This window comes from Eublepharis macularius, chromosome 12, assembly GCF_028583425.1.
Source record: "Eublepharis macularius isolate TG4126 chromosome 12, MPM_Emac_v1.0, whole genome shotgun sequence".
NCBI classification, from domain to species: Eukaryota; Metazoa; Chordata; class Lepidosauria; order Squamata; family Eublepharidae; genus Eublepharis; species Eublepharis macularius.
This window is the reverse complement of record NC_072801.1, coordinates 1,118,986-1,144,943: the sequence shown is the minus strand read 5'-3', so window position 1 is coordinate 1,144,943 and position 25,958 is coordinate 1,118,986. Positions and strand designations below refer to the sequence as shown.

Below are 25,958 nucleotides of genomic sequence, written 5' to 3'. Positions count from 1 at the left end.
AGAGCATATTAATTAATACACATTAATACAGTAGCATGACTTTAGCATGTCAGCAGCAGTAAGCAATAAATGTCAGCAACACAATCATGGCATGTATGTAGACAGACAGTCGTTCTTTCAGGACCTTGTTTAATTAGCCTGCAGCTGTCAAAATTGTGTCCATTTTTGCTAATTGGCTACCTATTAGTTACCGAGCTCATTTCAGGGTATTGGCCGTCAACTGTTCACAGCCTTGGCCCGACGTACCTGTGAGGCTGCCTCTCCCCCTCATGTTCCTCCAGAGCAGCTTCGCCCATCTGAACAGGGTCTCCTGCAGGTGCCAGCCTGCACATGGGCGAAATCAACAGCATGCCCACTCATGGGCTTTCTCTGTGGTGGCCCCTACCCTGTGGAACAGCCTGCCTGAGGAGGTCAGGAAAGGCCCTACTCTCCTGGCTTTCCGCAAACGATGCAAAACCAAATTATTCAAAAAGGTTTTTGTGTTGTAGGGAGGGGTTTCAGATGCTCCTCTAATGAGTTAGGGACCATAGACTTCACCACTATGTTGCCTTAAGTACTCGCTGTTGCTTTAAACATGTGCTCCTATGTCAGCCCTAGAATTGCTTATGTTCTGTTTCATCATTTCTTCAACTCTGCACTGGATCCTTGCTAATGCTGTGTCTTTGTAAGCTTGTGTTTATTTACCCTATGGCACTGTTTATGAAATTGTCCTTGATACGGACTGTATTTCTCTCACACTTTGTAATCCGCCTTGAGTCTCGATGAGAATGGCGGACCATAAACGGCATAAATAAATACATTCATCACGAGCCACCTCCCCCGTTTTTCCTACACGGGCCTGCTGCTGCCGCCGCCGCCCTTGTCCTGCCAGCTGGTTTGTCCCGGGCTTTGGTGCCCTTGGCGGCGGTTTTGCACACAGGAGAGACAGACGGGGCCGAGAAAGTTGCATGCGCGGGAGGGGGGGGGGGGCTTTCGCGCAGCTGGCCAGGGCGCCACACTCCACGCCCTCCGCACGCAGAGTTGCCGGGCTCGGGCCAGAGCAGCAAGTCACGCGGCCTCGGGAGCAGGGCAGGAGGGCGGTGGGGGCGACAGGCAGGTCCTCAGCCGAGCATCCGCACGGGCAGGAACCGGCTCAGCCGAGCAGCAGCGGCGGGATACGGACCCACACAGGGGCGCTGCATTCAGAGAGCGCGGGGCGGGGGGCGCGAAAGCGGCTAGAAATAATCCAGCCCTCCCCTGCGTCCAAAGACTCCCAGGCGCGGCTGATTTTCTGCTATGCCGGCCGTGCGCGCTCTCCCTCCCCTCCCTCCCTCCCTCCCTCTTCGGGCCTCGGGGGACCGTCTCGAAGCCGCCGCCGTTCACCGCGGTAGATTCGAGTGGGCTGGAAGGACCAGCTGCAATTGGCCCCCTCGTGCCTTCTCGCCCTATCAGGTAACCAATCGTAGGATGCCATACGCCAGGAAATAGGTGGCTTTTTTGAACCAATCCTGGGCCACTTCAGCCAGCACGGAGCCAATCCCCAGCGTGTAGGGGGTGTTCCCGGAAATCCCGGAAGGAAAGGCAGTGACGCCGTCGAAGGCGGAGATTGGGCGTTCGCAGCTGCCCTCAGTTACGATGGCGGCCACCTGAGCGGGCTGCTGAGCCTGCAGGTAGGGCGAGGCCCCGCGTTGCGCGCAGGGGTGGGCGGCGGGGTGGGCGGGTCGCCGGGAGGCAGCGTCGCCGGGCTGTGCCCAAGGGGGGGGCCAGCTGTGTGGCCAGGGCCCCTGTTTAGAGGCGGGGCAGGATCAGGGGCGCCTCCCTGCTCTTGGTCTGGTTGTGTGCAGGGAAGATGCCGCCTTAAGTTGAAGGCCCCCTACCCATAGAAAACTGGCACAGTGGAGCGTAGAAACCTTTTGTTTGCTGCGCTAGCTTTCCGTTTGCTGGGTGGTTTTGTGCACGCTGGCATCTGCCCCACCCGCCTCATGAGGCCCCGCCGCTCCTGCCTCGCCTTGTTTTTGTGCATGCGCGAAACAGGCCCGGGAGACTTGGGCTTGTGTCCCAGTGCATAGAGAGAGATCTTGGCTGCCCTTTGCATACCTCCCCTCCCAAGGGCGCTGTGTGGACAGGGGTGGGCGTGGGGACACGTGTCGTCCTCTGCTCTGTGGAGGGGGATCCAACTGAGAGGTGCTTTGGGGATCTTTGCCTTGCAGGGGGCTTTGCAGAGGCACCTTTCTGGCCTCTACTTTGAGGGCAGTGGCTGAGCTGTTTACACAGCTGGTTGCTTTGGAACTTCCCGCTTCTGCTTCCTCCGGCCTGAAGAGCCTCAGGGATGTCTGTCCCCCTTCAGCCCTTCCAGGCTCCTGTCCTTACGGCTCTGCCCCTCGCGAGGAGTGCTGTGGGCCGGCATGGATTTCTCCAAGTTCCTGGCTGAGGACTTTGAGGTGAAGGCCTGGGTGAATGGGGCCTTCCGGGCAGGGCAGCAGGAGGCACAAGGCAAAGTGGATGCCCAGGCAGCCACCCTGGTGATGAAGCTGCAGCTCTTTATCCAAGAGGTCAACAAAGCAGTGGAAGGTGAGGTGCTGTAGGAACCCCCCCCCCCCGCTGCTGCCTTCTGGGGTTCCTCTCTGGTAACTCTGGGCAAGGGAGCCAGGCAGGCCCCAAACGCCCTGAATCTGTGAGTGCTGCCCTCCCCCTGCGTCCAGGGCCTGGGCCAGCTGGCTGTTTTCCCGCTTGCCCTGCTGGTGAGATTTCTCCGTGTTGTCAGTGTGTTTGTGGCCCCTGCTTCCCCAACACTGGAGGCTTTGCCCAGGGGATGGTTCCCTTGCCTTCTCACAGAGACGAGTCAGCAGGCGCTGCAGAGCATGCCCCGAGTCCTGCGGGAGGTGGAAGCCCTGAGGCAGGAGGCAACTTTCCTGAAGGAGCAGATGGTCCTGGTGCGGGAAGATATAAAGAGGCTGGAGCAGGACACAGCTCAGTCCATGCAGGTACTTGCGGGGGGGGGGGGGGTCCGAGGTATCGTCCTTTCCCTGGGGCCCGTGTTCCTTGGGAGAGCACACCCATTTGCCCATCTGCCCCCTGGCTTGTCACAGAGGTTGGGAGCATCATCTGTCCCTGCTTGCTGTGGTTGCAGTTGCCATGTTAGCCTGTTGAAAACCACAAAGAAACAGTATTATTTGACTCTCTCATCTGGACTTGAAGAAGGAGATTTGGAATACGATTTTAACTGGGTCGAATGATCTCCTTATACAAATTAACACTGAGGTAGCTAATTTCAGTCAGCATAGTAATAATTCACTTGCGCAGTTGTTCTGACCTGGTGGTAGAAGTGGGCTCAAACTGGACCAGTTTCAGACATTACTGAAGCCAGGCTGGATTGAGCCAATTCTCTGGTTTGAAGAGACTGTGGGGAAAATAACAATGGGTGTGTGTGTGTGCGTGTGCGTGTGCGCGTGCGCGTGCGCGTGCGTGCGTGCGTGCGTGCAGGCAGGGGCTGAGAGCTCCCTGGGTTGGAGAAGTAGGCAGGCCTGATCGGGCAGAGGCAGACACTGGCCTTGCCACCTCATTTTGCGATCGTATGTTGTCTCCATCTCCTAGCCTGTAAACCACTGCGGCTTTGAAAGCATCAAAATGTTCACTTGCACCCGGGTGCCACTCCAGGGTAAATGGTGTGCAGAAGAGGGTCCCTTTCTGATGAGGGATGCAGCTCTTCTCTGCCCTCTGCGTTGTTCTTTCCATCTTAGGTCTTGGTAGAACTGGATCATGTGAAATCCAGGATGCAGCTTGCAGCTGAGTCACTCCAGGAGGCTGACAAGTGGAGCACCCTCAGTGCAGATATCGAAGAGACTTTTAAAACCCAGGTATCTTCCCTCCACCCACCCACCCCTGACTGTGAAGGGGAGGATGAGGAGGTTGCTTTCCGGTGACAGCCTGGCAGTGAGGCACCCCTTCAGATCTGCCCTTCCAGATGAATGGAGGCAGTGCCGAAGCTGGAGCAGGCGACTGTGACAGGGGGCCTGGGGCCAGCGCTGCTTGTTCCCTGGGACAGCCAGCTGGTTTTCAGGCGCTGTTTCGGAAAGGCTTTCTTTTCTTTCTTGGCTTTACTCGAAGCTGGCTGGGGGTTCTGCTCAAGAGGTCTTAAGTGTGTCTCGGTTGTATGTCCAATAAAGAGCCACTTTTGTGATTCCTTGTGAGTGGCCATGTGCAGGATCCTGGTGTGGCAGAAGCAGCCATATCATCTCCAGGCACCCTGGGTTTTGTTCTGTGCACTGATTTTGCCTGCACTGGCCGCTGAACGCTTTCGCTTTCTTTTCAGTCTGGAAATTAAGTTCTTTGTCCATTGAGACAAAATCAAAAGGATTCAGCAGCCAGCACAGATTGTATTTCTGCACAGACAGCAATGAAGCAATGAGGGGAAGGGGGCTAGCTAGCTGCTTGAAGTAGGGAGACTTGCTGAATGCCGCGGAGAGAGGGGGCTCTTTGCTGGTTCTGGGGGAGGCTAACCAAGCGCGGGGCTCTCTTCTCTGTGGACAGGATGTGTCTGTGATCTCAGCCAAGCTGACCAGCATGCAGAACAGCCTGACGGTGCTGGTGGACACACCGGACTTCTCAGAGAAGTGTGTGCATCTGGAGGCCCTGAAGAACCGGCTGGAGGCCTTGGCCAGCCCCCAGATCGTGGCGGCTTTCAACACACAGTCTGTTGGTCAGTAGGAGGCAGCAGCCTTGGCAGGGGGGGGTGGGAAGGCGGGGCACGTCCTTCTTGCCGGCTGGAGTCCAACCAAGAAAAGGGCGTGGGAACTGTGTGTGGGGGGTGGGGAGGTCATGCCTGCCTAAAAGACTGAGTATTTAAATCCCAGACGGGGGCTTCCTTCTGTCAGACCTCCCTGTGCTCCCAAAGTAGAAAGCCTCAGAGCTTAAATCTGGTGCATAGCAGGAATAAATAAGACCCCTGCTGTTGCTGTGGGGTCTGTGCCCCTTAAGTGAGAGCTGGTAAGTTGCAGGGAGATCTGGGGGGGGGCCTTCCCAGTGCGGCAAGTGGTGGTCTTTTGGCTGTATTGGGCCCCCTTCCAAGTGTCCAAAAAGCCAGCGGCCTCCTGCCCAGGGGAAAGAGTCAGCCCAGAGCTCTAGGCCAGGGCCCATGCAGCACTTGGTAGCTGGTCCCTTCCCTTTGAACCCAAGCCTGAGCACGTCCTTTGTAGCCTCCAAAAACATCTCCTGGCCAGGTGATATTTGAGTTGTAGCCTGAGAGGCCCTCTGTGGTTTGGGTTTAATGTCCGTGGTGAAAAGTGACTCTCTTCTTGGCTGTGATGGGTTGTTGATTTGTTCTCTGCATTGTCAAAGGAGGGGGCAGGCTGGACAATGAAGTGAATTCATCTGCCTTTGGCCGTCACCTGAGCCCCACTCTCGCATGCGCTCTCCCTTGGTGCAGTGCTAGGAATCCACCAGGAGGGGGTAACCTTGCGCTGCTCAAGGGAGTTCTGCTTGGAGCTGCTGCCTCTGAAGCACATCAGAAGGGGCCCTGCAGGATCCCACGAGTGGAGTCCATCCAGTCCACTCTTCTGTTTCTCCTAGTGGTCAGCCAGACCCCCCCACCCCCCACGGATTCCCCCCAGCAACTGGCATTATGAGAGGGACAGACCCTGTACACAGAGGTTCCATTTAGCCGTGGGTGGACCTCTCCTCTGTGAGTTTGCGGCTTAAGGTAGCTAAACTGTTGTCCATCACTGACATCGTGACACTGAGGGCCACAGCTTGATAACTTTCTCAGAAGAAGAGCTTCTGGTTTGTCTGTCCTCAGTCTGCTGCTCACAAACTGCACTGGGAGGGAGAAGAAGGTGTCCCTGTGTGTTTTCTCGGGTGTAATTCTGTCTGCAGTCTTCCCTCTCCCACCACTACCTTTCCTCTAAACTGAAAATCCCCAGCTCTTTTGCCTCGTCTCGCAGAGAAAGTGTGCCAACTTCTTGATCTTTTAGGTTGCCTTTTCTGCCCCCTGCCCAGCTCAACCATATCCTTATACTAAAATGTGCAGCTGGAATAGGACGCAGTGTTCCCAACGGGAGCACGCCATGGATCTGTGCTGGGGCACTGCGGTGCTGGCTCTCGGTCCCCTCTCTTTCCCCAAATGATCCCTAGCACTGCCTTGTATTTCCTTCCTGTGCCACACACTTGGCTGCTTGGCCCAGGCTCTCCTCCTGGTGACACCCGGCTGCGTGCGTGCAGAGTTAGGGCTTTCCACCCCACTGGCACCACTCTTCTGCCCACTGGGCTGCCTCGGCGCCCGCTCACCCAGTGTGGAGAGATCCCGTGGGAGCTTGGCCAGCAGCCTTCAGCTTGAGGCCTGGCTGTCTTAGCTCTGGGCCTGTTTGGCACATCAGTGGACAGTTGCTAGCCCCACGGCCTCTCCAGATCCCCAGCCCAGGATTCCAGGCCTCTGGAGCGGATGACCTTTGGGTGCCCCGATCGGCTGATGGGTCCTGTGCTGGTGCTGCTGCGTTTCAGATCAGGCCCAGGTGTTTGTGAAGGTCTTCGCGGAGATCGACCGGCTGCCCCAGCTGCTGGCCTACTACTACAAGTGTCACAAGGTATCCTGCCCCTGGCACAGCTGCCAGGTGACCCCCCCCCGATCACGCAAGGGTGGGGGCTGGCTTTGACTGCGAGGCCCAGGTGTGTGTGTGTGTGTGTGTGTGTGTGTGTGTGTGTGTGTGTGTGTGTGTGTGTGTGTGTGTGTGTGTGTGTGTGTGTGTGTGTGTGGGGCTGTCTGGAGCAGTGTGAATGGGGAGGAGTGGCCACCAACTCCACATGCTGCCAGACCTGGTCAGTCCAGAGAAGCAGAGGAAGGCTCCAGCCCCCTCCCCGCCGCCACCCAAGAGAGGCTTTGGCAGTGGAGGAGCTGCGTTGTGGGCAGCTGGCCAGTTCCTCGCCGTGCTCCTCTTCCCTGGGACACAACGGCCACACCCCCTTGAGCCTCTGCCATGGGTCCCTGCCAGGCGCTTCAGGTGCAGAGCTGGGGCGGTGTTGGTTTCATGCACCTTAATGAGCAGCATTCCAACTTTAATTAAATGGCCTCTCTGCCTGGGCCTGGTTCATTTTCCACATGTGGAACACTCTTCAGCGTCCATTTACAAAAGGGGGGGAGCGTGGGGTAGACTGCAGGCAACGCCCTCTTAAAGGTGAGCGATCCTCGGGGGAGTGGTGGTTTCTCCCGGCTCAGATCCCGTGCTCTGCCCTCCCCATTCTGCTGGGTCCTGATCCAGATGGGCTGGCGCGGGCGTTTGCAGACTCCCACCTGATTATCAAAGAGCCTGTGGTGGGGTGGGGGCTGTGCAGAGATGACTGAGCTGGTGCCAGGTGCACAAGTCTATGCCCTTGTGGGCAGCAGGGATGGCAGGAGCCTGCCTGGTCCCATTTTGTCCAAGGGCAAAAAAGGGCTGCTTGGGGGTGCTGATGCCAGCCCCTTTTTTGACTGAAGGTGCAGCTGGTGGCCATGTGGCAAGATCTGTGCCAGTCCGACCTCCCTTTGGACCAACAGCTGATGGAACTCTACGACATGCTGCTGGGGACGTGGCACTCGGAGCTGCAGTGGGCCAGCCAGGTACAGCCAGAGGAGGGTGTCCGAGCAACTGCCGTCGGAGCCAGGGTGGGGGCTGGCGTGACCAAGGGGGAGGAGGTGAAGATCGGGTGGTAAAGCGGGGACTCTGAACTGAAGCTTGGCCGCTGTGTGGTCACTTTCATCATCGAGATGCGGCCCAGGTTGGGGCTCTTGCCAGAGTTCAATGCCCGCCCTTTCTGTTACAGCCCAGGGCATCCCTTCTGGGTTTTCCTAGCCAGCTTGTGCAGTTTCACTAGATTTGCATTCCAAAATAGCATGCCTGAAGATTTAATCACACGTGGAAGGTTGCGTCAGATTTGATTCTCTTAAAGATCCTCCACTGTTGGTATATTTTCTGTGCATCTGTGACCGTGCTGTGCCCAAGTGGTCTCTTACCATCCTAAGAAGTGCTGTCTGTGTGTGTTTAGAAGCAAGTTTCTAGCCCCTGTGGCTGCAGAGATTTGTCTGGAGAAACGTGTAGAGCTCTGTGAAGCCTTTCTAATAGGCGGCATTCTGTATAGGTAGTGAAGGAGAGTATAAATTTGCAGGCCTGTTTTAAATGGCAGGATTGATACCCATTAAGTGCAGAGTGTTGATCTGCCTGGATATGTCCTCCTCTAAAGCTGGGCATCTTGGCGGGAGGTAGTGGGGGGCAGCAATGCTGCCCTCTCAGTCCTCCTGTGGTTGATCCGGGGTGTTTTCCCCCCAAAGTCTCTGCATGTCTGGCCGGCTCAGATTCGCCCTGCTGAATAACCGTTGCTAGTGAAACGGGCTTCCCGGTGGAGAATGCATGTCCCAGGCACAAACACTTTGCTTTTCAGGAAGGGGCTTACTTGTTCCATGCTGAAGGCTATTACCAGATGTTCCCTTGCCCCCCTCTTTAACCTTGAGAGGATCCAAGAATGGGCCCCAGACCTTGACTGCTGGCTGGCTGGCTGGGAGTTCTTCTTTTCTCTGTAGAAGGACAGAGCGGGCCCAGCAGCCTGGAACGCTCCTCCCTCGGTTGGGCCCTGGCTTTTCAGCCAGGTAGCTCCACGAGGGCTTTCCAATTAGAATCTGTCATGATACCGGAGCCGAGTATGTTGACTAGGTGCCCACAAATTTATTTTCTTTGTTTCAGTCCACTTTTCTTTGTGAGACTAAGGGCAGATTACGAAAATTAAAAAACCAAAGCCTCTTTTCAAACGGGGTCTAACTGAGGGAGAGTGTGGCTTTCAGAGGGAGGGAATCCCCCCCCCTGCAGGAAATGTGATGTTCTTCAGTGGTCAGTTTTGGCCCCGGTCCTCTTTTCCAGCCCCAAGGGGGGGGGGTTCTGTCCTAACCCTCCACACTTTCCAGCCTGTGGCTGACCCAGCTGTCACACCACGAGGCGTCACCTTTCCCGTCCGGGAACAGAGCAGAAGGGAAGCCCGCGGCTTTCCAGCAGACCTTTCTGGGTTATGGCTTTCAGTCCATAACCACCACAAGGAGATAGGGAGCCCGAGGGGGCCTGTTGGAGACCGACCCTGCCAGTTATGACCTGAGCTCTTGTAGGCAATTGCCAGTTTCATCAGATTAGGCGGATGGGTCCTTTCACCCGTGAAGAGTAAAGCTGATGTTTATCTCAGGTGTGACGGCTTTCAGCCGCCTTGGCAAGGAGCCCTGCAGGCATTTCTCGGGTTGTGCTGACCTTTGCCGGTTGGCAGCAGGGGATCCTCATTTGGTGCTTTTCCCAAGAGCTGGCTCAGTGCGTGTATGGGTGTGTGTGTGGGTGGGGGGGGGTGCGCATGAATGGCAAGGGCGGAGGCAAGTTCCTCTGGGTAGTGGAGGCTCTTTTTCTCAGCCACTGCTGCAGGCTGCCAGTCCTGTTCAGCAGCAGTGGACCAAGGGAGATGGGGATGGTTACTTTGCCATCCTGGCATACAGGGGACTTCGTGCCAACTCATTTGGAGGGGTCGCACACGTGTTGAAAGGACAGCTGGTTAATCCATCCTTAAAGAGGGCGTGGTATAGATCAATATGCTCAACAGGATGGGACATCCTAATAAACAGTGTAATAGGATTTGGATAGCAGAAATCTAAACATGGAGCTGAAACAAAGGACAATCATAGAGCTGGAAGGGGCCTTACAGACCATCTAGTCCAAGCCCCTGCCCAATGCAGGAACAGCCTGAAGCACCCCCGACAAGGATTCTTCCAGCCGCTCCTTGAAGACGGCCAATGAGGGGGAACCCACCACACACCCCAGGCAGCCGATTCCACTGCTGAACTACTCTAAACGTGAAACAGTTTTTCCTAACATCTAGCCAATATCTTCCTGTTATTTTGAGTCCTATTCTCTGTTGCCAACAAGAACAGCTTCCTCCCCTCCCCTAAGTGGCAGCCTTTTAAATACTGAAAGAGAGCAATCAGGTCTCCCCTCAACTTCCACTTCTCCAGACTGAGCATTCCCAGGTGCCTCAGTCTTGCCTCGCGGGGCTTGGTCTCCAGGCCCCCGAGCATCCCGGTTGCTCTCCTCTGCACCCGTTCCAATTTGTCCACATCCGTTTTGAAGTGAGGCCTCCAGAACCGCCCACAGTGCTCCAGGGGAGGCCTCAGTATATGCTGAGACAATGACATCCTGGGATTTGGATATTGTATCTTTGTTGATAATATCCCAAGATTGCATTCACCATTTTTGCTGCTGCATCACATTGACTATTCATATTTAGCATCCCATCCAGTATGCATGCTTTGCCTTTTTGTTACCCAGGTGGAGAACCCAGCACTTATCCATGTTCAGTTATTCAAATCTGCCCACTTTTTCAGTGTGTTCAGATCTCTTTGAATTCTATCTCTATCTTCAAGGGTGTTTGCTACTCCTCCAGGTCTGGTCTCATTTGCAAATTTAATGAGCAATTCCTTCACATCCTCATCTAGATCTTTTATAAAAATAGTGGAAAGCCCTGGGCCCAGAACCAAGCCCTGTGGCACTCCACTGGATACCTCCCTCCACTCAGACACGATGCCACCGAGAGCTACTTTTTGGGTGCGGCTGTCCAGCCCGTTCCCTGTCCATCTAACCACCCTAGAGTCCAGTCCACAGTCCACCAGTTTACCTATCTGGACATCATCAGGAATCTTGTCAAAAGTTTTTTTTAAAATTGAGAACAACAACATCGACAACATGCCCATGATCCAGTAAGCCTGTCACTCAGTCATGAAGGAGATGAGGTTGGTCTCGTAAGACAGTTGGGGACCACCTGTGCTGACTTCCTCATATCACCATGTGTCTGCACCAGTATCTTCCCTGGGACTGAGGACAGGCTGACTTGGCCTGTAGTTCCCAGGACTGTCCTTTTTCCCCTTCATTGAAGACTGGGATGACATTTGTTCTCCTCCAGTCTTCTGGCACATCACCTGTCCTCCAAGAGGCCTGGAAGATGATGGATGACTGCAGTCTCTTTTGAAAGTTCTTTAAGCACACAAGTACACCCTATCTGGCCCAGGGGATTTGTACACAGAAGCAAGGTGCTTCTCCATAACTTCTTTGCTCGTGTCAACCAGCGGCCCCGATGTCATGCCTTGCTTACTACCTTCTTGAGGTGGGCCTGTTCTCTCCTTCAGGGAGAAAACTGAGGCAAAGTAGGCATGGAGCCTTTCTGCCCTTGTTCTGTTCTTTATCAGAGTTTCTTCATTTTTACCCTGCAATGGGGATCTTGCCTCCTTCATGTTCCATTTGCTGCTCATGTATCTGAACAACGTCGTCTCGTTGTGGCGAGCCACCTTGGTCAGTCTCAGCTGATCTCAGTGCCTAGATGCCCCTAGTCGGCTTTAGATGCATTTCCTTCCCTCAGTTTCTTGGGCATCTCCTTTTTCTTCCTTAGCTCATCACAGAGCTCTCCATTCATCCACATTGGCTTCTTAGATCCTCTACCATCTATTCCATCTATCTGGAATAATAACAGCTTGAGCCTTCAACAGCTTTTAGGGGAGCCCACCCTTCACTCACTCCTTCCAGCATTCTTGTCCATGGAATAACTCTCATCATATCTCTAAGTTTATTAAAGTTTGGCCTAGTGAAATCTAACTTGTGAGTTTGGCAAAAGTTCCCACCACTTTTACTCCATCAACCAACTCTTTCTTGTTGGTGAATATCAAGTCCAGTATGGCCGAGCCCCTTGTTGCTTCCCTCATCATTTAAGATAGGAAGTTGTCAGCCAGGCAGGTCAGGAAGTTTGTGTCCCTGGACATGTAGCAAAGTTGGAATCCCAGCACACGTCAGTGGAAATCCCAGCACACGTCAGTGGAAATCCCAGCACACATGAAGTTGAAATCTCCCATAGCTATAAGGCTGTGTTTCTTGGATACCCTATTAAGTTGCTCATAAGAGGCAGAATCTACTTCATCACCTTAGTCTGGTGGTCTGTAGCAGGCCCCCAACCACAAAACTGCTCATCCTTCCCGCTCTTATTTTCACCCAGACACTTTCCACTGGGCTGCCACTCTCCTCTTCCAGTATTCCCCGACAATCAAGCCCTTTCCTCACATACAGCACCATTCCACCACTTTTACGACACTTCCTGTTCTTGAACAACTCATACCCATCTGCTACTGCATTCCAGTCATGGGAATCATCCAGCAAAGTCTACTAAGTCGTATCTTTCCATCTGCATTCCTAGATCAAGCTTCTCCTTCTTATTGTCCAAGCTTTGGGCACTGGAAGCCTTGTGACGTTTCCCATCTTTGACCTGGCCTTCCCAGCTAGGCTTCTGCTATTTGTTCTCCTTCTTCCCTGAAATTCCTATGCCCGTTGTCTCCATTTCTCTGCAATGTCAGTTTGACGCTCTCCCGAGGAATCTCCCCAGGTCCCTTCCAAACACATTCTTCCCTGTCCTTGACGGGTGGAGTCCGTTGCATGCAAGCAGGCCACCTTCAAGAAAAGGTCGTTGTTGGTCCCAGAATGCAAGCAGCTCCTGCTGGGACCATGAACGCAGCCAATGGTTCACCTCCATAATCTTCTGTTCCTGTTGCATTCCTCTTCCTCTGACCAGCAGGATCGAAGACAATACCACCTGTGCCCCCATTCCTTTCAGTTGCCCCTAGGGACTTCATAGTCAATCTTAACGTGTTCAGTAGTGTTCAGGGCCATGTCGTTTGTTCCCACATGTACTCACAAATGGGTAATGGTCTGTTGGTTTAACTAGCTTGGCCACCTGGTCTGTGATATCCTTGATCTTTGCCCCTGGCAAGCAACACACCTCTCGGGCCTTGGGGTCAGGCCTGGACACATGACGTTCCATTCCTCCAGGCTCTTCACTTTTTCTTCTAATAATACTATCAGTACATTAAACATTAACACGACACATTAAATGATGCAGAAATTACATAGGAGGGTGATACTTGCATCAGCCCACAGTACATAACTATACGCAGTAGTATAATACACAGTCCCTGTCCCTTTACCAAAACCTCTTTCTGAACCTCCTCATTACAGTACAGCTGTATTATGGTGGAGAGTGCCCTTAAGTCATAGCTGACTTATGGTGACCCCTGGCGGGGGTTTCATGGCAAGGGACTAACGAGTGGTTTGCCATTGCCCACCTCTGCAACCCTGGTCTTCGTTGGAGGTCTCCCATCCAATTACTAACCAAGCTGAGCGTCTGAGAGCTAATGAGATCAGGCTCACCTGGGCCATCCAGGTCAGGGTACAGGCATATTACCTGTCTTCAAAAAACCCCTCCTGAATAATTCAGTTGTGTGTAGTTTGCTGAATGCCAGGAGAGGGAGCCTTCTTGCCCTCCTCAGGCAGGCCATGTCATGTTTAACACTTAATACTTTGTACAGGCAATAGGTTTATTTCCAACTTCTACCATTCCTAGTCCTATTATAACAGGCTCTCTTGCCTGCATCTTACCTAAGCTTCCACTATTCCAAAGGAAAGATTTATCTTTTCTCTTGGATAGCGTTCAGCAATTAGTTCAAGACCTGTCAAACAAAACTGCTCTTTTGAACAGTTTGCTTATCAGTACATTTATTTATAAAAGGTTCTTTATTGCTTTGCCGCTTCTCATCAAGGTACACAGACACCTGTTAGAGTTTTATTTTCTTTATTGAAAATATACTCTTAATTTTTTAATGAAGCAAGTAATTAGAAAACATATGATTATTAATGTAAATCCTACAAAAATAGAACACAGAAAGGCAGTAAGAATTAAGCTTGCTAACATTTCCTAATAAACTCTTTAAAACAATCAAAGTTCCTATGAAATGCATTAAGATTCTCATAGCATACCAAGCAAGGATAAATTCTCACCTAGAATTCTCATGAGATATTTTCCAATCAGAACTGTAATCTATTATCTGAATTTTGCATGCTTTGTAGATTATCTTATGCAAATATCTAAGTTCTTTTCATGTAATAGCATAAACAAACTATGATTGGTTTAATGCTTCATTGAATATTCATAATTTCTATTGCATAACCTTCTAATTAGCCAAAAATTGACGTTATAGCCAACTTGCAAAACAAAGCTATAAATCTATGCGAAATGACAGAAAGAGTTAAGATACTAGACCACTATTGGTCCAGTCTCTGATAAAGAAACATTAATCTAGATGGAATCCACTATTTTTAATTAGCTGTCAAGAGATGAAAGCACACCTGTTTTGGTTACCCAACACTCTGAAAAAAACACACAGACAGTTCATGCAAAGTTGAGGAGTTCACCCAAAATACAAGTGCATTACTATGTATGGGCTTGGTACTGATTCGTATAATGTGCTTTGATCTATATTATTGCAACACTATTACATTGTTTATTAGATCTGTCATCCTGTTAATTGCATTGAGTTACATTGTGTAATCTGCTTTGAGTTTCAGTGAGAAAGATGGACTAGAAATAATGTCAATTTATTGTTTAGAGGTGCCTGGATTTTAGCTGTCATATTGGTTTTATATTTCTTATGATTTTTTAATTGGGTACACTCTGTTGAAAGCTGCCCTGAGACTGCTTGTGGGAAGGACGGGGTGTAAGCCGAATTAAGTAAATAAAGTAAATAACATTACACCAAGTTGGGGAGCCACAGCACAGGAAGCCTGTGGGTGGGCTGTTGTTGATCCTGCCCGTTTGCAGGGTGGCACCCTCCGAAGGCCTTGCTCAGATGAGTGAAGCTCTCGTGGCAGGGCAGAGGGGGGGGAGAAGGGGGGGCCAGAGCTGGTAGGTGACAGCCAGTGCCAGGAAGGTCTGGCCTCAGTGGTTTGCAGAGCAGTGGCCAGGAGGCCCGCGAGGGAAGAGCTGGGCTGGAAGGCGGGTCGCCAAAGGGGCGTTTGCTGTTTTCCTGGGGTGGGGGCCTCAGGTGGCTGGCCACGAGCCCCGCAGCTTCGGGATACAAAAGCGGATCAGTCTCTTGGTCGGCGCTTGGCCTCCTGCTTTGGAAAGTCTGTGTTGGATTCTAAAGTTATCTGAAGTCAGTGTTCCCTCTTCCGCTCTTTAATGGCCACTCAGACTTCAGTGACCAGTCGGCATCCTGCATGTTCTAGGACAGTGATGGCGAACCTTTTTGAGCCCGAGTGCCCAAACTGCAACACAAAACCAACTTATTTATTTCAAAGTGCCAGCACTGCAATGAAACCTGAATACTGAGGTTTTAGTTAAGAAAAAGCAACTCATACAATTGTCCCAACTAATTAACCTCTCTCTCTCTCTCTCTCTCTCACTCACTCACTCAGGAGCCACGAATGAAAGTAAAGCAAGTTAAATCAAAGCAGTTTGCCCTTCTTTAGACCAGCAGCCCTGCTTGCAAGCTCACTCACTCACTCACTCACTCACTCACTCACTCACTCACTCACTCACTCACTCACTCACTCACTCACTCACTCACTCAAGAGCCATGACTGAAAGTAAAACAAGTTAAATCAAAGCAGTTTGCCCTTCTTTAGACCAGCAGCCCTGCTTGCAAGCTCTCTCTCTCTCTCTCTCACTCAAGAGCCAGGACTGAAAGTAAAGCAAGTTAAATGAAAGCAGTTTGCCCTTCTTTAGACCAGTAGCCCTGCTTGCAAGCACTCTCTCTCACTCTCACTCAAGAGCCACGACTGAAAGTAAAGCAAGTTAAATCAAAGCAATTTGCCCTTCTTTAGACCAGCAGCCCTGCTTGCAAGCTCTCACTCACTCACTCACTCACTCACTCACTCACGAGCCATGACTGAAAGTAAAACAAGTTAAATCAAAGCAGCTTACTCTTCTTTAGAAAGCCAGCCCCAGAAGCCTGGCTACTGCCTCCGCTTCCTGCTGCTAAAGAGACGGGCAGCAGGGAGGCAGCCTTGAGGAAAAGGAATCACGTGGGCAAGGCCAAAACCCATGTGATCTCTGCTCAGAGCTACTGGAACGCCGTTACATGCGTTCCCCCTCCAAATGAGCCCTGGACCTAGTGATCGGCAACTTGGCTTGCGTGCCTACAGAGAGGGCTCTGCGTGCCAGCTGTGGCACACGTGCCATAGGTTCGCCATCGCTGTTCTAGGCCATGAGCAAGCACTGGGTTCCTCTCCCCTGCGAATAGCGGCCTTGGCCCCTTCCCTTGTGATGCACTTGTATGCTCTCTGAGCCTTGGTGGGTGACAGGGACCGCTTGGTGTCCTGGCACATTGCCCATGGCTTTTCTCACAGGCCGAGGATGGGATTTGTGGGCACACATTGTAGGAGACACACTGTCCAGAACCTCTTTCTCTGGGGAGGAGGTTCTTGACAAGCACTTAGTTTGGGGGTGGGGGGTGGGACAGATGGTGCTTTCCAACTTGGCTACTGTGGCACAAATCTGGGCGCCGTGAGCACATGCTAGGGGTGGGGAGTGCCAAGATCCCTCTCCTGCACTCCAATCCCTGCAGCTTCTTGGGTGTGGCAGCCAGCATGGTGTGAGCTGTGTATGCGCACGCCACCCTCACCCAGGGCCTAAGGAGCTGGGATTGGCGCTCTCCGTGCTGCTTGTGCTGCCAGAACATGGGCTTGGTGGCTGTTGCAGGGAGCCCGAGTCTCTTGCTCCCCCGCTTGGGCAGGAGCAGTGCTGGGATTTGGGCAAGAGTCAGACACGTTCCAGGGCTACCGCTCACCTCACATGTACAGAGGAATTAGTGACAGAGAAAGTGGGTGGGTGTCGAAACCTTCCTCAGAAGCCACTGGGGAGGCCCCTGGAGCCCGCTTGGGACAGGGTGTGCCTGTGGCTGTGGCCCCAGGACTCCCTGCAAGGGTTGGGTTTTCTTCCCAGCCTCACCCTAGGCTGATGCGTGCAGGCCCTGGGCCCTGCCTGGACCGCCTGCTGCGGCTGGCATCTCGCTCTGTCTCCTGCAGGTCTTCCAGAATCCCCACCAGGTGGTGACTGTGCTGCTGATCCAGGCGCTTGGTGCTCTGGCACCCTCCATCCCCGTCTGCCTCAACACTGCCCTGGAGCGGGCCAACCCCGAAGGCAAGCTGGGCCAGCTCCTGGGCCTGCATGCCGCCACGGCCTACTTCGCACGTGGCCTGGAGGTGGCTCTGCTTCCCAGCTTGAGTAAGCGTGCCCTGGCTTTCCCTGGGGCCGGAATCTGCTCCTCCCCGCCCTCTCCCCCCGCCCCCGGCCACAGGTTTCTGTATGTGGGAGTTTTTACAGGAACACAGTTTGTTAGCGTTTGTCTTGATGGTATTTATAAGTTACATAACATTTGTACCAAACTTTGTTTACCTTACTCCGGTGTGGTATTGACACAGTTCTCTTGAGTGTTTGCTGAAGTGGAACCTTTCTGATACTACCTTGAGTAAACACTGCTTGGCCCTTCTGCTTCTTGCAAGCACCAGTAACCCTCAGCCTCTTGGGGTCGGGAGGCACCTTCCTCCTCCTCCTCCTCCGGGCCTGGCGAGGGGAGAGCAGCACTGGCTGGACCACCGCTGAGGTCACTTTGGGACAGGAACGGATGCGGTTCGAGGGTGTGTCCCCCGCCCCCGTTTTCAGGTCCAGGGCCTCATGGATGCTTCCAGCGAGGGCTTTGGGTCTCAGCAAGCAGGACGCCGTGCGGGGAACACCCTGCCATGCTCTGCTGGGGTGTGGCGATCCCCGATGGTGTGTTTTCAATTCTCTGGCAAGGGTGTGGGGGACCCTAGGAGACCAAGTCACTGTGGGGGCCCTCACAGCCAGCCAGCTGCTGCATATTCTGCTGTTCCAGGTTGCTGATTTTGAGGGGTTTCCCCCAACAGTGGGGTTTGCTAGCAGCTGCTTTTCTGTTGACTTGAAGGATCCTTCTGGGCCCAAAGCTCTTTCCTTTGGATTTGGGACCACAAAATGTGGATGGTGCCTAGAACGAGGGCTGCCTGTACTCTTGCCTAGGAGCTGAGTGGGGGAGGCCTCCCTGGGGGGGGGCAGACCTTGGAAAGTGGAGCTACCAGTTGGTCACACTAGCCGAGGTGACAGCTTGGCCAGAGAATTTCCTGAGTTTGGTGGTTAAGAGTGGCGGGCCTCAAAGCTGGAGAGCCGGGTCTGATGCTCCACTTGAAGCCAGCTGGGGGACCTTGGGTCAGGCACAGCTCTCTCAGAGCTCTCTCAGCCCCACCCACCTCACAGGGGGATTGCTGTGGGGATAACAACAACACACTTTTTAAACCACTCTGAGTGGGTGTTAAATTGTCCTGAAGGGCGACACATACATCAAATATTATAAAATATTATATTGTTTTCTATATTGTTGTGACCTGCCTTGGATCCCAGGGTGCCTGGGAGAATGGCAGGCATGCACATATTTTAAATAAATGAATGCATGATTCAAAAAACCGCCAAGGCCAGCTGGCCCCTTCCCTTCCCCTCCATGGTGGGTGCTGAGTTTCTCTTCTTGGCCCTGCAGGGGAATGCAACCTGGTGAAGGTGACGGAGCTGGTGGAAGCCATCTATGGGCCCTACAAGCCTTTCCAGCTGCAGTATGGTGCCCTGGAGGAAGAGAACCTCCTCATCCAGATGAGTGCTGTCCCCCTGGTAGGTGAGAACCCGTCCTGGTTCTGTCTTTGGCTGCGCTGAATGTTACCCAAACGTAATAAGCCAAGGGAAAAGCAACGAAATCGGGTTGTGCATAACCTCGTGAAAGCGGCAGTCTTTGGCCTCTGCAGTGTTGCCTTGGAGAGCAGGGGGGCTCTGTTGGCTCAGAGCGGGTAAATGGCAAAAGCCTCCAAGCCAGTAGCCCGGTTTGGGTGGGCAAGGCCTTGCTGGCGCTCTGTGCTCTTGGGAGGCCGTGTTGCGGGAGAGTTGCCTGCCTGCCTTTGTGAGTCCTGTGTTAAGAATCGTGGTGGTGGTCAGGCGGGCTGAGCCAGCAAAGAAGAGGTGGTGGTTTCTCCGCCCCTGTTGTTTGGGGCCTTTGGGAGGGTGGGCAGTGTGGCTCTCTGGCCACCCTGGAGGGGAGGCTGACTGGTGCTTTGTGGCTGTGTAGGAACACGGTGAGATCATGGACTGCGTCCAGGAGCTGTGCCAGTCAGTGAACAAGATCTTTGGCCTGTCCCTGCTGGCGGTTGACAACTGCCTGAAGCTGACGGACGGGCTGGGTGTGGGTGGCCTCCTCAAGGCCCTGCGAGCCCTTTTTGGCAAGTAAGTCCATGGTTGTGACTGGCAGGGGGGGGCTGGCACAGGGGGGCAATAAGCAGGTTAGGGCAGGGAACTCAGCTTGGCCTTCTTGGCAAAGGGTTCCGGAGCAGCCAGCACCCGGGCCTGCCTCCGAGGAGCGCTTTCGGGTGCGCTGGTGTGTGGCTCAGTCCCGTCCCGTCCCGTCCCCCCCCCCCACGAGGCGGGACTCTTCCTGTGGACCTCTTAGGCCAGTAGTTCCGCTTCCTGGATGGTGCCGCTCTGCTCTGCCCCTCCCCCAGGTACGCCTCGGACTTCAGCAGCACCCTGCAGTCAATCCGGAAGAAGGGCAAGCTGGACGAGATCCCTCTGCATTCGCTCTTCCAGGAGGACTGGACCACTTTCCAGAGCTCAGTCCGGTAAGCCCTGGGGGTGCGGAAGTGGCTGTGCGTCCTCCTTCTCTTCTGTGCCCGTTGCAGTGGGTGCATCACAAGGGCTGGGGTCACGGATGGCCTCCCTGGCTCATGGAGGGTCATCGGCTGGGCCTTCCCCTCCCCTCCTTCCCTGATCACAAGCAGAGAACAGGAAGGCACGAGCCGAGCGGGACGGGCTCTTCAGAGTCTCTCCCAGCACTGATCCAGAGGAGTGAGCCGTGTTAGTCTGCAGTAGCAAAATAGCAGAGTCCAGGAGCGCCTTTAAGACTAACCAACTTTATTGTAGCATAAGCTTTTGAGAGCCACAGCTCTCCACGTCAGATACAAGAGATGCAAGATGCATCTGACGAAGAGAGCTGTGGTTCTCGAAAGCTTATGCTACAATAAAGTTGGTTAGTCTTAAAGGTGCTGCTGGACTCTCTGCTATTCTCCCAACACTGACTCTGGAAAACAGGGTGATGCGTTCCCTGCCCCCTCCCTCCCCAGGGAGAACCCAGAGCCTGGCTTATCCCCGTTCCGGCAGTCCCAGAGGAAGCGGCCGGTCCCTTCTGGAGTGATGGTGGCCGTGGCGGGCCCAGGGGACTAACGGGTGCCTTTCCCCTTCTCCCCTCAGAATCCTGGCTGCCTGTGGGGAACTCTTGCGCCAGTGTGGAGACTTGGAGCAGCAGCTGGCAAACAGGTGGAGGCAGGGAAGGGCAGGGGGTGGCTGTCGAGGGCCTCTGTAGTTGCCGGTTTGGGGCTTAGAAGGGGTGCGTGTGCGTGTGCGTGTGCGGGGGGGGGGCCTTGGTAAAGACTGGAGCCTCCTGCAGCTCCCTGTCTGCCGTCTGACAAAGGAGGGCGGCCCTTCACAGCCCTTTTCATCAAGTGTTGTCTTTCCCCGGCACGTGGTGAAGAAAAGCCTCAAGTGTGCCCTCGCTTTGCAGTCCTGTGGATTAATCAACCATGCTCGAGTTGACTGATCTGCTGGCCCAAGCCCCCCTGGCTGTGCATGCAGGCTTTGTTCAGCCGGGGCTCCTCTTCCCGCACACTCGGCTGTGTCATCCCGTGTCCTGCCCAGGAAGCCTGCAGAGCCCTCCTTTCTGGGCCTGGGTGCTGCCTGGGAGGGGGAGCCCCTCGGGCCCACCCCCAGGGCCATTTTGCAGCTGCCCCTCCTCCTTGTCCGGTCGGTTGCAGGATCCTCTCCACAGCTGGCAAGTACCTTTCGGACTCATACGGCTCCTGTGGCCTGGGCAGCCTCCAAGAGTCTAGCTCGGAGAGGCCCACTGCTGTCAAGAACCCTTGGCAGGAATACAACTACCTTCAGCAGGAGAGCCCCACGGAGTTCGCTGCCTTCCTGGAGACCCTCTATGCTCTCAAGGTAGGGAGGAGGCCGTGTGCCTGGCAAGCGTCCCTTAGGTGGACTGCACTGAGTTAGCTGGCTCTCACCTGAGCTTTGCACGCATCGCCCCTTGGAGCACTCTGCCCCACCCCCTTGCCCCATAGGGCAGCTCCCCCTGTGGGTACGGGAGTTGAGCAGAGCCTCCACCCATGCCGCACAGAGCTGGTGTCCCCTGTCGCTGGACGGCTCTTGCTTTCTGCCAGATCTCTCGTGGCCTGCCCTTAACCAGAAGGGTCTTGAGCCAGATGTGCAATGCGGCCAATGAGGAAGTGGTGCAGTGTCAGGACTGGCTGTGTAACGAAACCTCAGAGCTCACCGCTCCACCATATGCACCTAGAATGGTTGCAGATGGGCACTGACTTCCGCCCTGTCCGGAACATGCACAGCATCCGAAGACTGGATCCCTTGAGCCCAGCTGGGCCTCTTCTTGGCAGTCTGTCTCCAAGGGCTTTCCCAAGCCTGCAAGTGAAGGTCTCGCGGTGAGGGCAAGCCAGAGTCAACCATGGGGTCTGCCTGGCCCGATGAGGCGGAAGATGCTGAGCGGCTCCCCTCCATTCCTGGTGCCAAGCAGGCTGCTCGTGCCCTGTGGCTTTGGGGGTAGGGCTGGGAACGGCAGTGAGGCTGTCCAGGATCTGGCTTGATGGTGACTTTGGCTTCCCAGGAGAAAGGGACCAGCCACAACCTCCTGGCTGCTCCGCGTTCTGCCCTCGCCCGCCTCAACCAACTGGCCCACCAGCTGGCCTTTGACTCCATTTTCCTGCGTATTAAGCACCAGCTGCTGCAGGCAGCCATGACGGAGGTGAGCGTCGTGCCTGAGGAACCCGAGGGTGGGTCGGTGCAAGCGGGAGTAGGGGGTGCCCCCCTTGCCCTGCCCTGCCGACATGCTCTGCTCTGCTTTGGTTGCTGCCCAGGGCTGGAGTACGGCCGGGCCGGGGGAGATGCTGACCGATGACCTGCCCAACTTCAGCCTCACGCCTCTGGAGTACATCAGCAACGTAAGAGGAGCTGGGCAGGGGGTGCAGGGGGCGGCCGGGAGCCCCCCGGACACCTGTCTCGAGCAGAGTCCGGAGAGGCTGTGGGCCTGCGGCTTCCCAGCCTTAGAGAGTCGGAGGCATTCTCTCTCTCAGCCTGGAGATCCCGTTTGGGTATTGTGGCTCCTGGCCAGTGAGGAGACCATCTCTGTGTAAATCTGCCCACCCCCCTCTCAAACCCATCTGAGCCCGTGGTCCTCTCGCCTGGACCCAGGGATTTGTGCAGGCCAGTCACAGCCCTCCCTTTGGCCTGCCTTGACTCCAGCACCAGCCCTGAGGGGGGAGGAAAGGAGGCGAGTTCCTCTTCCCACCGCTTGCCAACTCCTCACCCCTCCCCTTCGCAGGAGCTCTTTGGAGCTGCTCTCCAGATATCCCCTTGCTGGGTGGGTTTGAGTGCCAGCTCTGGATCTTTGTTTGTTTATTTATTGCATTTCTAGACCGCCCTCCCCGTCGGACGGGCTCAGGGCGGTGTGACAACATACAATTAATAACATACAGTTTAAAAACAATAAAAACATTATGAATAAACATTAAAGCATGTAAAAAGCCATATACAATTAAAAAAACCCCTCTTTGGCAAAGGTGGTCTCTCTGCTGGCTTTCTGCCTCCAATAGCATCTCCGGGGTGTGGGTGGGAGAGGCACCCACGGGGGGAGAGCCCTGAGGTGAAGCCAAGACCTCTCAGAAAAAGAGAAACCATGAGCTGGGACCTCCAGAGGCACCTAGTCCAACCCCCCCCCCCCCCCCGCCTAATGCAGGGAATTCACAGCCGCCACCCCCCCACTCCCCCTGCTCGATGTCCAGAGGAAGGCAAAAAACTTCCAGGCTCGCTGGCCAATCTGGCCCGGAGGAAGATTCCTCCCCGACTCTAGAGTAGCGATTGGCATTCCCCTGGGCATGCAAGAAAGGGCCGCGGGGGCCTGGTGCGGGTTCATCCCTTCCTGCCATCCCCCTCTCAGCCGGCATAAATTCAAAGAGTCTCATAGAGTCCGCATTCCTGACAGGCGGCCACGTAGCCGCCGCTTGCGAGGAGGAGGCGGCTTGAAGGGCCTGAGAGTGGCCCTCCTTGTGGGCTCATCAGAACCAGCAGCCAAGAGGGCCATCGATGGGACTGGCGAGGGGGCAGCAGTTGTGCCCAGGAGGCAACTGCACCTGCCCTGAACAACCACCTCTGTTTGCGCTCATGCTGCGTGGCAGCCTGTTTCCGGGCTGCCTCTTCCTGTGTCTTGCTGCTGGTCCCCCTTTCAGCCCTTCTGCTTCCGCTTAGATCGGCCAATACCTCATGTCTCTCCCCCTCCACCTGGAGCCCTTCGTGACGCAGGAGGATTCGGCCTTGGAACTGGCATTGCACATGGGGAAACTTCCCTTTCCTCCGGAGCAAGGTATGGGGAGGCCCCCCCCAGCCCTGCCTGCTGTTCCCCTTCTCCCGGAGTCTCAAACCCTCTGGTCACAAGGCCCCCCCTCACCTTGTTTGGTGGTCTAGGCCAGCCTTCTCAGGGGCAGAGGAAGAGGCTGGGTTGTGAAGCTGTCCTGGTTGGGCTCTAGAGCTGCTAGTCTTGCCTGTGAGTGAGTGAGTGAGAGGCCGTGGCCCAGGCGCGTGCCAGTAGTGTGGGACCAGGGCTGGGGTCCTCCAGGATTGGGCAAGGGATAACGAATCCCACAAGGGGCTGTTCCGTGCAATGCAGAGGGCGTCTGGGACAGGCTGCTGGCTGCTTCCTCCCGGCCTGTGCATTGGCTCCTGTGGCAGCTGGGACCACCCCCGCCCCCCCCCCCGAGATGGGCACAGGCTGCCCCCTTTACTCCCCCCCAGGGGTGACAGCGTTGCTCAGGCAGCCATGCCCTCTCTTTCCCTTCAGGGGATGAGCTTCCCGAACTGGACAACATGGCTGACTACTGGCTGGGCTCCCTCGCAAGGGCCACGATGCAGACCTACTGTGAAGTCATCCTGCAGATCCCCAAGCTCACCCCCCACGCCACCAAGCAGCTGGCCACGGACATCGGTGAGGCAAGACCAGGGCATGTCTGTGGTGGCCTCTCAGCAGATGGCCTCTTCCGTTCCCCTGGGGCTGCTATGGGCAGGGTAGGCGGGCTCAACTTTGCCCTTGTCCTAGCAGCAGCAGAGCCCACAAAGGGGAGCTTGCGCATGCTGGGGGTGTGGGTGTGGGGAATGGCTCCTGCTGAGTTGCTCACTCTGCTTTGCAGACTACCTGGTCAACGTCCTGGATGCCTTGGGCCTGCAGCCTTCCAAGGCCCTGCAGCACACCCTTCTCCTGCTGAAGGCCAAACCAGAAGAGTACAAGCAGGCAGCCAAGCCTGTACCCCGGCGGCTGGCCAGCACCATCGCAGCCATGCGGGGCCTGGAGCCCTGAATTCCAGGGTGCGGAGCGAGAACTCTGAAGCGCAAGACTGGCTGTGCGCAGCACGAGGACAGCAAGGGCCCCCAACCTCCTGCCTGCTGCAGAGGGGGGAGCGGAGAACTCAATAAACGTTTTGCGGAGGCAGCTAGCCCTTTGTGCCCTTTGTTGGGGGGCATGCTCGAGGGTCTCTGCAAAGGATCTCTGGAGTAAAGCTGGTTTCAAATGACCGGGGCGGGGGAGAAATGGGTGGCTGCACCCTCACGAGGCCTTGAATGCCACGCGGCTGCAGGAGGGCCAGGTCAACTGGGCTGCTCTAGCTCTGGTGCTGGCGGGCGCAGATGCTGCCTGACCCCACTGCCATGGCCTCTTGCGCAGGGCTGGTTTTGGCCAGCAGCAGTCCGGTGCGGGCCTGCCAGGGCTGGGCATGAGCAGGGAAACCAGTTCCATTGCTTGCATTGTTGTAAGCTGCCTTGGATCTCAGTGAGAAAGGCAGACTCTAAATAAAGTGCTGAGCAGCCATTCAAGGTGGGGCTGAGTCCCGGACAACTGCCCACTACACGCCTCTTTCCTGTGCCAACTGGGAAGGCAACTCTGTGAAGCTCCCTTGTTGATACTGTGGAATCTGTTGCTCATGTGTCCTTTCCTGGGGGGGGGCAGGAAAACCGCCGCTCATTCCTGGTTGGATGAGGAGGGCAGACAGGTGGGCGCTCAGCCTTGGTGTCTGTACTTCCCCCAGTCCAGCTGCATGGGGGGGGGGGCTTGGCCCAGCACGTGGGGTGGGGCTTTTTCAAAAAGCACCTGGCTGGAATGTGGTGTCCAGTGGGCAGGGGATCCAGGATTCCATATTCCGCACAACTCTTCAGCATTCAGCACTCTGCCAAAGTGTAAATATTGGCCTCAAGCTGCGGATGGTGGTGGTACAGTGGTGGAGTGGCAGCTGGCCACTCCACTGTGTTGCAGAAGCAGCCTAGTGAAGCTTTGCAGAGGCAGGCGAGGACCCCCCCCCCAAAAGCCCCCTGGGCTGCTACTCCCTGGCAGGTGTTCTGCTCGGCTCTTTCTGTGGGGGAGACCTTGGAGCGGTGCTGATGGGAAACCCAGCGGCTCCTCCAGCCAGTGGAAGTAGTGGAGAGCGCCAACTGGATGCTGCTGTCTGGGGCAAGCATGCTTCCGGGCTCCTCTTCCCAAACAGGCTGTATATTTTTTAGGGCCTGCTCGTGGCTGAACGGTTGCCCTTGGAGGGAGGCAGGGGAGGGGAGAGCAGAGGGCCCTGTGGGAGGGGTGTGGGGGCTCAACCCACATCTGGAGGTTTCTACCCTCTCCCCCCTCCCGCCTTTAGGGACGTCCTGCATGCATGTCTGGCATCAGGAAGCCACTGGTCAGCTACAGAGTGGGTGCAGCAGTGGGAAGAGCGTGCTCGGGGGTCGCCTTGGGCTGGAGATGGTATGACCTCCTTTGGAGGGTCAACAGTTTAAAGGGCCAGCTGTACTCACATGATCAAACCCCAAAGGCTGTTCGCCCTCCCAGCCGTGCTTCCAGTTCCTTTCCATCAGGTCCGAACTGAAACCTTCAGGTGATCCTGAGACACTCTCTTGTCGGGGCTTCTCTGGAGAGTGCACGCGAGTGAAGCCATCAGGGCACAGCCAAACTCCTTTGGCGCGTGCACAATTCT

The 25,958-nt window shown here is 55.1% G+C and overlaps 1 protein-coding gene across 2 annotated transcripts; it reads left to right on the top strand.

The window, feature by feature from the left end:
• The first annotated feature begins 1,573 nt into the window (after positions 1 to 1,573).
• On the top strand, positions 1,574 to 24,433 carry COG7 (component of oligomeric golgi complex 7). Of its 2 annotated transcripts, none has more exons than XM_054994733.1 (18): positions 1,574 to 1,649; positions 2,327 to 2,550; positions 2,815 to 2,963; positions 3,720 to 3,836; positions 4,510 to 4,678; positions 6,475 to 6,557; positions 7,445 to 7,567; positions 16,866 to 16,980; positions 18,386 to 18,513; positions 18,962 to 19,116; positions 19,392 to 19,508; positions 20,137 to 20,202; positions 20,697 to 20,880; positions 21,563 to 21,700; positions 21,813 to 21,896; positions 23,200 to 23,314; positions 23,789 to 23,932; positions 24,135 to 24,433. In XM_054994733.1, exons 2-18 carry the CDS (start codon positions 2,385 to 2,387, stop codon positions 24,299 to 24,301), a joined length of 2,220 nt encoding a protein of 739 aa, XP_054850708.1. In that variant the 5' UTR covers positions 1,574 to 1,649; positions 2,327 to 2,384; the 3' UTR covers positions 24,302 to 24,433. The 2 variants fall into 2 exon arrangements, with proteins under 2 accessions (XP_054850708.1, XP_054850707.1); XM_054994732.1 differs by having other exon boundaries at positions 16,866 to 17,064.
• The last annotated feature ends 1,525 nt before the right edge of the window (positions 24,434 to 25,958 follow it).